Below are 13400 nucleotides of genomic sequence, written 5' to 3'. Positions count from 1 at the left end.
ACTTTGAATGTATGTAACCATACTATACTAATACTATACTAAAAACTATGCCACACCATACTAAAAATACTATTAATAGCGATAGGTATTCTCTGGGTGTTTTAGAGCTAATCCTTAGTTTTAAGATTAAAAAAAAAAAGTTTCTTGTAAATCTTTTGAGAAAATGCTGATTTGCAGAAGTGTGACAGTTGAATTCTTAGTGTGGAAATATATTGGCTCAAGATACTACCATCTGGCATTCCTATTATTGTTGATTTATTTTTCAGTTTATCGTCTCCATATGTGTTATGAATATGTATACATGGTAATATGCACTACAATGTAGTAAAAATTAACATTACAGTGTTAACCCTATGATTGCTGATGTCCTTGGAGATTTAAATTCCACTCTGTTTTGTCTGATAAAGTAGAAAGACGAAGGCAGCATAAGGGTTAAGGTCTAAACATAAGGAGTCTGATCTTTAATTTATCACTAAGTATAAGTATTACTGCAATGCAATAAAAACACCATAATTGAAAAGTAAAGGTTAAAAATTATTTAGGCACAGTTCTCAAAATTATGTAATTTTGAAATTAGTACAGAATTTACAAAACATTTTTGCCCATCAAGAAGTCTTTGTTAGACACATCCAGACATTTAATTAAATTACAATATTTTAGGGTTTGTATCCTGCTGCAATTGGAAGTTTTGTTATTGAAGTAAAAAAAAGATAGGGCCCTATGTTCTTCAAAATATAAAATGTCTTTTTGGCTGTAGTTCATCATTTTAGCATGGGAACTTCCAATTTCTTTAGGAACATCGGCATATAAACATATTCATCATGCCCTGTGGCCTCCAATTCTTGTGTTGTAAAGAACAATATGCCCTCTTTGTAGTGAAGAGATTAAGAAAGTGCTGGAATCTTCTAAAAACTATTACAAAACAGATCTATGTAAATTAATGTGTATCATGTCATCTAATCATGAAAAATATATAACTTGTAAGGAGTATGAGTAGAAATAACCACTGCAGAGATAAAAATCTGTGAGTACCCATGGGGAAAGATGGAAACACTGCATTGCTACACATGTGGCAGAATCTCAGGGTTTGTCTACCCTGCAGTGGTGGCAGGCATCGATGCAGCAGCATCGATTGAGCAGGTCTGTGTAGACCCGATCGGAGAGCACTCTCCAGTCGACTCAATTAGTCACCCTCCTGTCATCACCGCTTTCTGCCTTTCAGGGAGGTGATTTCCTGTTGATGCAGCGCCATGAAGACAGCACAGTATGTCAATATAAGTATGTCAACAGGAGATACGCAAGCTACATTTCATTGCTTGCATATCTCCTGTCAACCACCGCGGCCAGTGTAGATCAGCCCGTAGCAGAGAGCCAAGATCTATGAAATGGTGCATCAACACTTTCCAATCCTTTCGCAGTATAAAATGAAGTCCAGCATTCTCCACTTTTGTGGATGGCACTGTCTGCATATATATATTATTGACAGTAATATTTTGACACAATGTGGTGTAGCTATTTTTCTGCTAATGAGTATAATTCTGTCAGGCTTATCTAATTAGGTACTAATATTAACCCCATCATCATATTATGAGAGCTTTCCAATAATTAAAAATAGGAGTAAGAGTAACAATCTATTTATTTCCTTTCAAACCTTTTGGAGAAAAAGTTTAATTAGCTCATAAGTCATTTGTTTTATTGGTGTATGGGTGTAACTAATTACACTGCAGCATTAATGTACTATAAGCTTTCCATAGTAAGTTAGGGTCCTGACCAACTCACAATGTAATCAATGGAAGTATAAGTGTGAGGTTAATTGTTGCTTGATCACCTTCACATCTCTCCCTGCAAAATTTCCCTTACATAGTTAGTTCAGCTGTCATTTATGTAGTACAGCTAGAAGGACTGAAGTATTTCCATTGATTTCATTATAAATTAGATTGAATCCTTAATTTGTCTAGCATAAATGCAGTGGCATTTTGGCTGTGTCTTTACTCCTCCTAAGTCACCTCAAATCATTTCCTTGCTTTGTTTTGGAAGTGCCTATGGAAACATCCTTCTAACAAGCCAGAAGTTTTAGCTATGTGTAGAAAATAACAGCTGGTTTAGTTCCTGTATTTCTCAGTAAATCACACAAGCTTTGGAGCCTATGACAAAACTGTTTGCTATATTTTACTCACTTCTTTTGTTTTTTGCTGAATAAAGTTTTAAGAGAATAAAGTTGTACATATTATATTGGACCAGAAGACCTTTTGTTTATAAATGTGTTCTGGGTCAAACAAGAAAAGTTGTGGATACTGGTTTTGGTGGCAGAAAGCTCACCCTGCACTTTACAAAGTTCATATTTTCAATGTTGGATTAACCTTCTTTTTAAACTCACTACTGTGGAACATAATTGATAGTGGATAGCATAATATATATGTCTATGGTAGACCTCAAGAGCAGGTTCGTCAAACCAGAAAAGAGGATATTTTTTCTGTGTTGACAATAGTTTGGTAAGAACTCATTCCACATTGCCTGAACATACATGGTGAAATCCTCGCAAGGTCATTTGAACAGCCAGTTTAGGAAAGGTATGTAATGAGGTATAAAGTTTAAGACAAGGGATTCTCTTTCAGAAAACATGATTAGCCCCTGAGGATGCAGATCTTAGGAAACCTTTGAAGTTTGGAAGCTAATTTTCGCTAAATCAAAACCTTAATTAGAAACTAAGCAAGACAGTTGCTGTATAACAGTAAATCTGTCAGTTGTTTATAGTTCTGTTGGCCCCAAAAATAATGCTAATGTTACCAACAAAAAAAATTTCGTTAACTAAATGTTTACTTAAACAAATTGTATTTACCCAAGGACTTTATAAATCCCTTGAATCTGGCTGTTTATGCTATATTTTAACTTTAGTAAAAGTGCAAGCTTCCAATCTTTAGCAATCATAAACTATCCAGGATTAAACACAGATTTCCACAGGGATATTGGAGTATAAGTGTGAGGTTAATTGTTGCTTGATCACCTTCACATCTCTCCCTGCAAAATTTCCCTTACATAGTTAGTTCAGCTGTCATTTATGTAGTACAGCTAGAAGGAGTGCAATATGTTTATTTTGACTTTTAGTAAATATGGCAAATTTGGTGTTTTATTGCTGAAGAGCTTCCTAAAGGCTATATTTGTCCTCTGCCCTGATTGTGCACTGTCACGCAGGTGTACTACACAAGGGGGTGCACAGGGAAGGGATTGAGATTGAAGTGTTCTGAGTCTTCTCCTTTTGCTCTAGGATGACATAATTTACTGTAGTTCTGAAAAATGATACATCTTTCTTCTCCTCTGGCATCGGTGAGCTCTTCTGGCTGATGTGTTTTGGGAGCTTATGTAAACTTGTCTACTTGTTTGTATAAGCCACTGGTCAGCATGTGTGATATGTCTCCCTCTGTGCCTCAGCTATAGAAGATATGAATAAGACTGGTAGAAAATTTTCCTTCAGAACTGTTTTACAACAGCAGATTGGGTTTTTGTCAAAATGAACTTTTCAATGGAAAATTTTAACTTTTTCTTGAAAAATAAATTAAAAAAATTAAGTTTTCATTTTTTCCAATGACAAGTTGACATTTTCTATAAACAAACACAAATATTTACTGATCAGCTCTAGATGTGAGTCTGTTACAGCCATGAGCGACAGAGATTGGCTCTTTAGTTCGTACTGTAAAGATACAAGGAGAACTAACTGCCACATCAGGTGCCTAAAGTGCAATATTTAGGCACCACTGGTATTCACAAAACCAACCCTCAGCTGCCACCTAATCCTGTGGATGACTAAAGTCTCTATATGCATATAAATTCCACTGGCAAATTCTCTAGGCACCTAAATACTTGCCGGTGGGGGTGCACAAAGCCGCCTAAGTCCTGACAGTGCTGAGCGGCTCAGCACCTAACTCAACTGAGCCCCAGTTGGATTCACAAATTAGGCATTGATGTGGACACAGAAGCAAAATGAAGACAGACACATACATAGAATTAAATGTCAGGCTGGAACTTTTATTAACACAGGGTGCTATCTGCCCCTCACCCATACATTCTTATACCAGAAATGTAATTGTCTCCACTCCAGGAGTTACAGGGCTCCTTACCATATAACCCATAACACGGGGTAGACTGCCCCCAGAATTCAGCTCTGTTTGAGTCTCAACACCTGATGTGCAGAAAGAATAGCAAATATGGCTGGTGATCAGCTTGGCTTAACCAAGAAATCTTCGGTGAGCTCAAACACAAGAAAGCTTACAAGAAGTGGAAAGTTGGTCAGATGACTAAGGAGGAGTATAAAAATACTGCTTGAGCATGCAGGAGTGATATCAGGAAGACCAACGCACAATTGGAGTTGCAGATATCAAGGCAAGTGAAGGATAACAAGAAGGGTTTCTACAGGAATGTTAGGAACAAGAAGAAGGTCAGGGAAAGTGTGGGGCTCTCACTGAATGGGGGAGGCAAACTAGTGACAGAAGATGTAGAAAAAACTAAAGTACTCAATGCTTTTTTGCCTCTGTCTTCACAGACAATATTGTTATGCTTATAAAATAAACAGCAGACTCTTATTCAGGTAGACAAAGCAATATGCCACGTTTATTGAGAATACAAAAATTCCAAAAAGCAATTGCTCTCCACCCCCACACACACACTTCTACAAAGATGGAGTATAGTTACCAGCCTCAGTTGCTCGTGTTAGTCCACTGGCCAGGTGGCTAAGAATGAGGGAGGGAGCAGGGGTCTGTCGGTGTGTACTGATGCTCCTGGAGGATGATTGTAGAACCAAACCCAAAGTCTTCATCTTTCTGTCCCCTTTTTATAGGGGTAAGCTCTTATGCCACTGTAGGTTCTGCTTCATCATGCTGCGTCTTGGTGTGGTTATTAATCACCCATGTTCTCCAAGCATGACCATTATTGTTATTTTTCATAGTTCATCTTTTCATCCTTCGAGGTGGATCCCAGGGTCATCAGGGTGGGCAGTCTTCAGCCGTCTGGGTCGTAAATGTTATCTTCACTCCTTTGAACATCGAAGGCTGGTGTATTTTCCCCTTTCTCTGTTCTCACATACACACATCACTCATTCTTCTATTCACAGACTAATTTCTTAACATTTACTTAAAACTTGTAACTGGAAGACACAAATGTTCTTCAGAAACAATAACATTTCTTTTTATCTAAATCATTCACTATTATTACAAAACATCCTCATTTAATATTGAATTGTTCTGTTTCAGAACATTTGCTGATGTTACTTTAAGTAGTGATATTAAAACATGTGTACTTCAACAATAGCAACAGTTTCACAGAATGATATTTGGTAACTTTACAAACAGGATAATCAATGACCAGGTGTTAGTTTTGGACAAACAGATGGTGGTTTCAAACAAACTTATCAATAGTGAACAGATCGCCCTACATACTCAAAATGCAAAGCCTCACAGAGACGGCTGTGGTGGTTTGGCACATACCAAAAGAATAAGGATATTTTGCATAGAATCAAGCTTTTGGCCTACAAAGTCAGCTCCCAGACTACTGCACTGGTCAGCACAGAATGGAGAAGAGGTGAGTAGCCCTCAGTGGTGAAAGAACAGTTTCAGGACTATTTAGAAAAGCTGGATGTGAACAAGTCCATGGAGCCGTATGCAATGCATCCGAGGTGCTGAGGGGGTTGGCTGATGTGATTGCAGAGCCATTGGCCTTTATCTTTGAAAACTTGTGGCGATTGGGGGAGATCCCAGATGACTGGAAAAAGGCAAATAAAGTACCCATCTTTAAAAAAGGGAAGAAGGAGAATCCAGGGAACTACAGACCAGTCAGTGTCACCTCAGTTCCTGGGAAAATCATGGAGCAGGTCCTCAAAGAATCCATTTTGAAGAATTTGGAGGAGAGGATGGTGATCAGGAACAGTCAGTATGGATTCACCAAGGGCAAGTCATGCCTGATCAACTTGATTGACTGGATCTGTGGACATGGGGAAAGCAGTGGACATGATATACTGTGACTTTAACAAAGCTTTTGATGTGGTCTCCCACAGCATTCTTGCCAGCAAGTTAAAGACGTATGAGTTGGATGAATGGACTATAAGCTGGATAGAAAGCTGGCTAGATCATCAGGCTCAATGGATAGTGATCAATGGCTCGATGTTTAGTTGGCAGCTGGTAACAAGCAAAGTGCCCCAGGAGTTAGTGCTGGGGCTGGTTTTATTCAACATCTTCATTAATGATGTGGAGGATGGGATGGATTGCACCCTCAGCAAGTTTGCAGATGAGACTAAGCTGGGGGGCATGGTAGATACCTTGGAGGGCAGGGATAGGATACAGAGTGACATAGACAAATTAGTGGATTGGGCCAATGACAAATTGGGCTGCATTAGTAGGAGCAGTGCCAGCAGATCGAGGGAAGTGATTATTCCCCTCTATTTGGCACTGGCGAGGCCTCATTTAGAGTAGTGTGTCCTATTTTGGGCTCCCTACTACAGAAAGGATGTGGACAAATTCTAGAAAGTCCAATGGAGAGCAATGAAAATTATTAGGGGGCTGGAGGACATGACTTATGAGGAGAGACTGAGGGAACTAGGCTTGTTTAGTCTTCAGAAGAGAAGAATGTGGGGGATTTGATTGCAGCCTTTAACTATCTGAAAGGGGGGTCCAGGAAGCATGGAACTAGGCTGTTCTCAGTGGTAGTAGATGACAGAAGTAGGAGAAATGGTCTCAAGTTGCCATGGGGGAGGTCAAGTTTGGCTATTAAGAAAAACAGTTTCACTAGGAGGGTGGTGAAATAGTGGAATGGGTTACCTAGGGATGTGGTGGACACTCCATCTTCAGAGGTTTTTAAAGTGTGGCTTGACAAAGCCTGGCTGGGATGCTTTAGTTGGGGTTGGTCCTGCTTTGAGCAGAGGGTTGGGTTGATGACCTTCTGAGGTCCCTTCCAATCCTAATCTTCTATGATTCTATGATTCCCTCCTTAAGAATCCTCACCAGCCTCCTTCTACATCTGGAGGTCTGCTGTTGCTGCTGCTGGAAGCTGGTGAGTAGTGGTGGTGCCTCCCTTATACCTAATAGACTGATTTAGCTGGGATATTGGCAACTCAGCAAGTCCCTGCACTGAATCAGGCAGAGCAGAGATTTGAATCTAGGTCTTCAACATCCTGGGTACAAGGCCGGCACCACCTTCGCTACCCCTGCCTTTGTTTTGTTTTATGAGAAAGGGCTGGATTGGGTTAAGCATCCAACTCCAGGAGTGGGTTCATGGCTGCTAATCCTTAGCAGAGATAGGCTTCTACCATAGACTTGGAGTTAGGCACCAAACTTCCTTTGAGGGATGCAGCTTAGACCACATGGCTCTCCTTGGTAGTTCCTGCAGGCTAGTTTACATGACTCTCTGATCAATGTGCTGGCTTTTGTGAATCTTCTTTTTAGGTGCCTAATTCCCCCAGTATGTTGTATAGGGAGCCTGCCACCTAGCTCAGGATTGTGAATTCCACTAGGTAGCAGGGAGCCTAAAAGAGAGGCACTACAAGACATAATTCTTCTTGTGAACCTAGCCCTTATGCTGCTAATCCATGGTGTGGTGCCATCGCACTTGGGGAAGGAAGGACTGCAGTAGCACAAAGGTTACGCTCCGGAGGGGATAAAAGTTGCAATCCAAGTTACTCTAATATGGCTGGGTGGCCTTACATGTCTGTGCAGCTCTGTTAGGGTCAGTGACAATCTACTTCTATATTATTATTCTCCACCTCACCCCCATTTTCTCTGCTTTAAGTCTCATATTCTGACCAAGGGGGGCTTAGATTTAACACCCTTCAAAGGTCATAAAATCACTGTTCAGCAACACAAGACAAAGCCAAGAACTGGATCGAACTGCCCACACTGTATTGCTCCCTGCTCTTTGTAAAGTACTTTGTCCTCTGGTTATCCATTTTAATTTAAAATAATGAAAAAAATAAAATAAACTGGCCGAACCCTGCAGCAAGTGCTGCCAAATCAGTGGCTGGGTTCACAAGGCTACCAAGCTTTTCAGTCAAACACTGTAAGAGAAATTTCATCCCTGGAGTAAGGAACTAAAATAACTTCCTTGAAAATACAGCATTTTAATTAAGAAAAATAAAAATCTCAGCTTGTTACTTTAACGAGAGAGATACGTAGAGATCAGTTGCCTCTTTGACTGTGTTTTCTATAGGGCAAGGCATTCTTTACTTCATTAATAGGTAAAACAGGTGCATAATATATGCTCAGTTTACCATGTTGTATCTGCATTTAATTAATAAACTGTCTTAGCATTAGAGTTGCCATTCTGAAGTGCTGGAATGACATAAATATTTTCTGATCTATTTTTAAAATATTAATTCTGCTAGTGATAGAATTACTACATTTCTAGGATTTTAGAAATTTCACTGAATTAATTTCTATATAGAGAGAATATTAGCCTCCCACAAAATAAATAAAAAAAGCAAGTAAGCAGCTCTGCAGCAGTGATTTTTCTCCCCCAAAGGTATACAGGGGAAGATGATCTCATTTAAGGCCCTTGTGATTCATGGGTTTAATGTTACACACATGTAGCCCTATTGAATCCAATGGGAATAATTGCATGCATAAAGTTAAGCACCTGTATAATGTTTGCAAGACTTAGATCTCATTGATCACCGTCTTCCCAAAGTGCCAATTTCTGCGTCATTGATCCTCCCACCTGGGAGATAACGGCCTCGCTAGCTAGGATGGAGAAATCCTTTCCTTTGCTTCCATTCAGCATCTAACAAAACTGATTGGAACCCTGCTCTATTGCTAAAGGAGTGGTGACGTAGAGGGATCTTCCTCCATTGGTTTCTTACTTTGGCAGCTTTCTCCTCCTACAAATTCCTTCCATCCTTCTTTTTTAATTTTGGTGTCAGGGAAAGACACTTGTTTTTTTGCAGCTCATGTAGTGATAACTGCATCCCAGAATGTTTACAGATCAGGATTGGACAATAAATAAGCAAAGGTTTTGGATTTGTATCAGATGCATAAACTAGCTTAATCTTTGGATTCACAACAACTGGACAGACTTTCTAGGGATATTTCTGGCACATATGCTTCCAGTGATGGTTGGAAAAGATCTGAAAAGCTGCCTTTCCTGTGTGATATTTTGTTCCTTCCTGGGTAAATACCACAATAGCAATCATTTAAGAACCATAAGGATTCACTGTGAGAAATATATGAACATTTTAGATAGGGTAGGGTTTATTTTTCCAAGGAGCATTGCCCATTCATAGCTGCATATCTTCTTTTCTCCTTTTGCTGGCTGACTGTCAGAATGGAACTCTGGGCCAGAAAAGCACTGGCGATTTTGAGTGTAGTCTCTTTATCATTTTTCTCTGACTAGCTAATGAAGCTCATTGCTGTGCTAAGATGTTGGCAATACCCAGATCCTTACATAGGAGGAGAATAGGCACAGCATGCCTAACAGAATGTCTAAAATGGAATTAGCAATGTGAAGTACCACTGCCATAGCATTTCATAGATTTAAAATGGGGGCTGGAAGTAGCTTTCACGTCTGTGGAATCAAATATCACGATGTAATTAAATGGTCTATCAGTCTTTCAGGTTCCTTTTTGCTGGATTGACCCTGATTGCTAATTAATACTACTGTTTTTATATGTAATACTCATGAACATTTGTTTGATAACTACAGTGGACTATAATTTAAACTTTATAATTAATAGCTAGTTTATTGCCATGATTGAAATTTCATCAAGCCATTGTAAAACATTAATTATAAACTATCAGTTTGAATTACGTTGATTCTAATTAAGCTTTTCTTAACCCACATACACTCAATTATATCTGAGAATAATAATACTTATATTTACATCTACAAAATGCTTTACAAACTTTTAGCTACTCCTCATAACATCCCTGTGAAGTTGGTAAGTATCTCCCTTTTACACATGGGGAATTTGTGCCAAGTCAAGTGACTTGCACATGGTTACACAGCAGGTCTGTGTCAGCTGGAATTAATATTCAGAAACCATGCCATGTCCAGATCACATATTTTAAGGACTCAATCCAAGCTTCTCCATATCCTTTTCAAAATCTGTAGTTATAAATTCTAGCTATTCAAACATATTTAAAAATAGTACATTCTGATTTTCTGTCCTTGTCTGTAAGATGACATATTGTATTTATTACATTAAAATGTAATAGTCATTGTCAATGTTACAACGCATATATGATTTTGCTTTTTTTAGGCTCTGAACCGGCATTGAGCTCTGTGTAGGTAGCCCCATGTTCCTCACAAAGTTCATTGTAGGATTGAGGCCTAAGATATTTGAAAAGAAAAAGCCTTAAACATCTTGCTGTAATAATAATAATACATTTAAAAACCATTGTGCGTCTGTTTTAATAATGGTGATGATGTTAATCTACAACCTGTAAATCTCCATTATTATATCCTTTCTATTATTTTATTTTTAGCTCCTTGTGGTGGGCATTTTTCATCTCCCAGTGGAGTAATCCTCTCTCCAGGCTGGCCTGGATACTATAAAGACTCCTTGAATTGTGAGTGGGTGATTGAAGCTGAACCAGGACACTCTATCAAAATTACATTTGAAAGGTCTTGACAAATGTTTTTCTTCTTTGATATATTTTTTCCAGTTTTACTCATAACCAGGAATTTATTTTCTCTGTCATAAAGTTCATTTACAGTTTGATTGGAATAGTTGAGGATTTTGTTTTACTGGGTGGGATTTTCAAAAGCAACAATGTGCCTTCCCAGCATAAAAATTCTGTTGGCTTTTAATGGGAATGGTGCTCTTAAGTTATTGCAGAGCTTTTCAAAATACTTCTTTTTGTTGTTAATTTTAGCCAATTTAAATTTTTCTATGTATCTTAAAAGGTTCAGTTTTTTTTGCTGATAACATGTTGCAACTGTACAGCTATGAATGTGTGACCTTTTCTTTTATAGAGATGTTTTATTAATTTTGTTTTATGTATGTAGCAAAATGCCTCCAGTTATGTTTTAATTGTTTCTAAAATGCTGATCCTGGAATGGGATACACATGAGATTAAGTCTGCTTACATGGGTCCCGTTAAATTGGATCTAAAATAATATTGCTATTGTTTCATACTATTGATATGAAGAAGTTGGACTCTGCCATACTAGAGGTCTGTTTAATAAGGAAAACTTTAAGGAAGCATGAGTGAAGAACTTATAAATTATTTATCAGCAGAACTATTAATATTTTACATAATTATTTCCCTCATCAGAAGAATATATGTCGAAACACAACACTTTTCAAACCAAAGAACCTATTTTATTTGTCTGAGTATTAGCCCAACTTTTAGGTTTTCAATTTCTAATCTTTCCAATCAGGGGTGTGCACGGGAGGAGGGGGGACAAGCAGAAACACACTCTCCCCAATAATCGGCGGGGGTGGAGCACAGAGCTTCTCCAGCCTCCGGGCCCTGGCAGGGAGGGCACACACTCCTCTGGTCCCGGAGCCCTGGCCGAAGCTCACAGCTCCTCTGGCATCTGGGCACAGCAGGACCACAGAATGTGCCCCTCCAGAAGAGCTGGAATTTAAATTCTTGCACATGCCCCTGTCTCCAATCAACATGCAGGATGAAATCTTGACCCCTTTGAACTCAGTGGGGCTGGGATTGCCCCCACTGATATTCAGAAATAAAACTATTAGGTCAGATAATCATGTATCTGTGCCCAGAAGAAACCTCTGTGAATGGATTTCCATGCTCCCACATGCCACACAGCTCAGATTTCTCTGCATTACTGGTTCTCCCATATCCCAGAGATACAGCCCTCTGAGGAAAGTGGAATGCCACATGTTGAGGTGTGGGGAAAGAAGGGCCAGTACCTTACATCCATTGCTTCCACCTCTTCCCCATAAAAGGAAAAGAAGCTGCTGGAAAATTGTTGATCCCTTTTGTTTAAAGTCCATTAAAATAAAGCAAAACTAAGCTTTAATTCACAAAAAATATAGTAAAATATCTACTACATTTTGTCAGTGGGCGCTAGAATCTTTTGGTAAATTATAATTGTAAATAAGCCAATTGGTGAGCTAATAATAAAGGAACATTTGTGGGAACATTTGGAGTTATAAGGCACAAATATTTTGTAAGTGTTTTTTATTATTATTTACATGATACATCTTGGCCATGCAAATAATGTACATGGAGCTGGATTCACAAATGAATTTAGGCACCTCACTGCCACTTCAGCCACCAAAATCCCACAATAAGGCCCTGTTGGGATTCCCAAAAACCTTGCTCAGCTGCCTTCAAACTTTGCAGGCACCTAAAGTTGCATAGCTCGTAATTTTTTGCAGTAAAAATTCCCTAGCTGCCTATGTTTCTGCCTCTGAGCACATGCATTGCAACCCCATGGTAGGTGTCTGGAAGCCTAATCCCCAAAGCCTTGCAAGGGCTGGAGAACATAGGTGTTCCTCTCTTCACTTGCTTGTGGGGCCTGATCCAGTAAATGTGTTCAGAGCTCACCTACCGGATCAGGCCCCTATAAATGAGCTTACATAAAATGGCGAAGGGTGTGGGAAGGGAACAATGACCTCCTTCATAACTTTTAGGTGGTTAATTTTTGGGATTTGTGAGACTCTTCGTTCAAGTCTGCCCTCTGCCTGAGCAGAGAAAGTATTTGAACTTGAACCTGTGAGGTGTGTGCCCTAGTCACTGGACTGTGGGATGTGCTGATGTGGGGCTCCCTCAATCTCTCCGGTTAAAGCTGTTCCATGGTGGATAATTAATTTTAAAAAAGCAGAGCGCAGGGATTGTATCTTGAGTCTTCCACCTCCCACATGACTGCTCTAGCCACGAGGCTAAAAGACATCATATATGTGTGCTCACTTTCTCTCTTTTTCCCAATGAGTATTTAATTAATTTAGCCATAGTGGACAGAGAGACAGAGCAAGCAAGAGAATGGTTCTATTGCCTGCTGGTTAGAGCACTGAAGTGGGAGACCCAGGATGGAGTGCCCCTGGTGCATTTTTAAAAATTATTTATCCACAGTGGAATTAATTCATCAGCAGAAATTGTGAGGGAGCCCCCCACATCAGAATATCCCATAGCCCAGAGGCTAGGACCCTCTCTGAGGGGTGGCAGATCCCAGTTCAAATCCCTTCTCCCACTCAGAGGGAAGAGGGACTTGAAGTGGTTGCCTCCCACATCCCAGGTGAGTACCCTAACCATTGAGCTAAAAGTAGGTGCCTAACACCAAGAGAGGGTTTGCAGCCGAGAATCCCAAGTGGAGGCAGGAGCCTATCTCTGAGAAGGGTGGGGTTTAGCACACTCCTCAACTTGGCATCTTCCATGGATTAGTTTAGACCTAGCATGCTGGTTTTTGTGAATCCCAAAGATTTTTCTAAGCATCTAAACATGTAGGTGTGGTGA

At 39.5% G+C, this 13400-nt stretch overlaps 1 protein-coding gene across 3 annotated transcripts in view; it reads left to right on the top strand.

Moving 5' to 3' along the window:
• CSMD3 (CUB and Sushi multiple domains 3) overlaps positions 1 to 13400 on the top strand; it is a 1042296-nt gene that overhangs the window by 609211 nt on the left and 419685 nt on the right. For all 3 annotated transcript variants that reach the window (XM_067537409.1, XM_067537408.1, XM_067537407.1), the window contains one exon: positions 10458 to 10596. In XM_067537409.1, the coding sequence (XP_067393510.1) occupies positions 10458 to 10596 (139 nt within the window). The remainder of the gene's footprint in view (positions 1 to 10457; positions 10597 to 13400) is intronic.

The sequence above is a fragment of the Emydura macquarii genome, unplaced genomic scaffold, assembly GCF_026122565.2.
Source record: "Emydura macquarii macquarii isolate MOO-44397 ecotype Brisbane River unplaced genomic scaffold, CSIRO-AGI_Emac_v2 contig_383, whole genome shotgun sequence".
Taxonomy (NCBI): domain Eukaryota; kingdom Metazoa; phylum Chordata; order Testudines; family Chelidae; genus Emydura; species Emydura macquarii.
The sequence above is the reverse complement of the archived record's forward strand: the minus strand, read 5'-3'. Positions and strand labels throughout refer to the sequence as shown.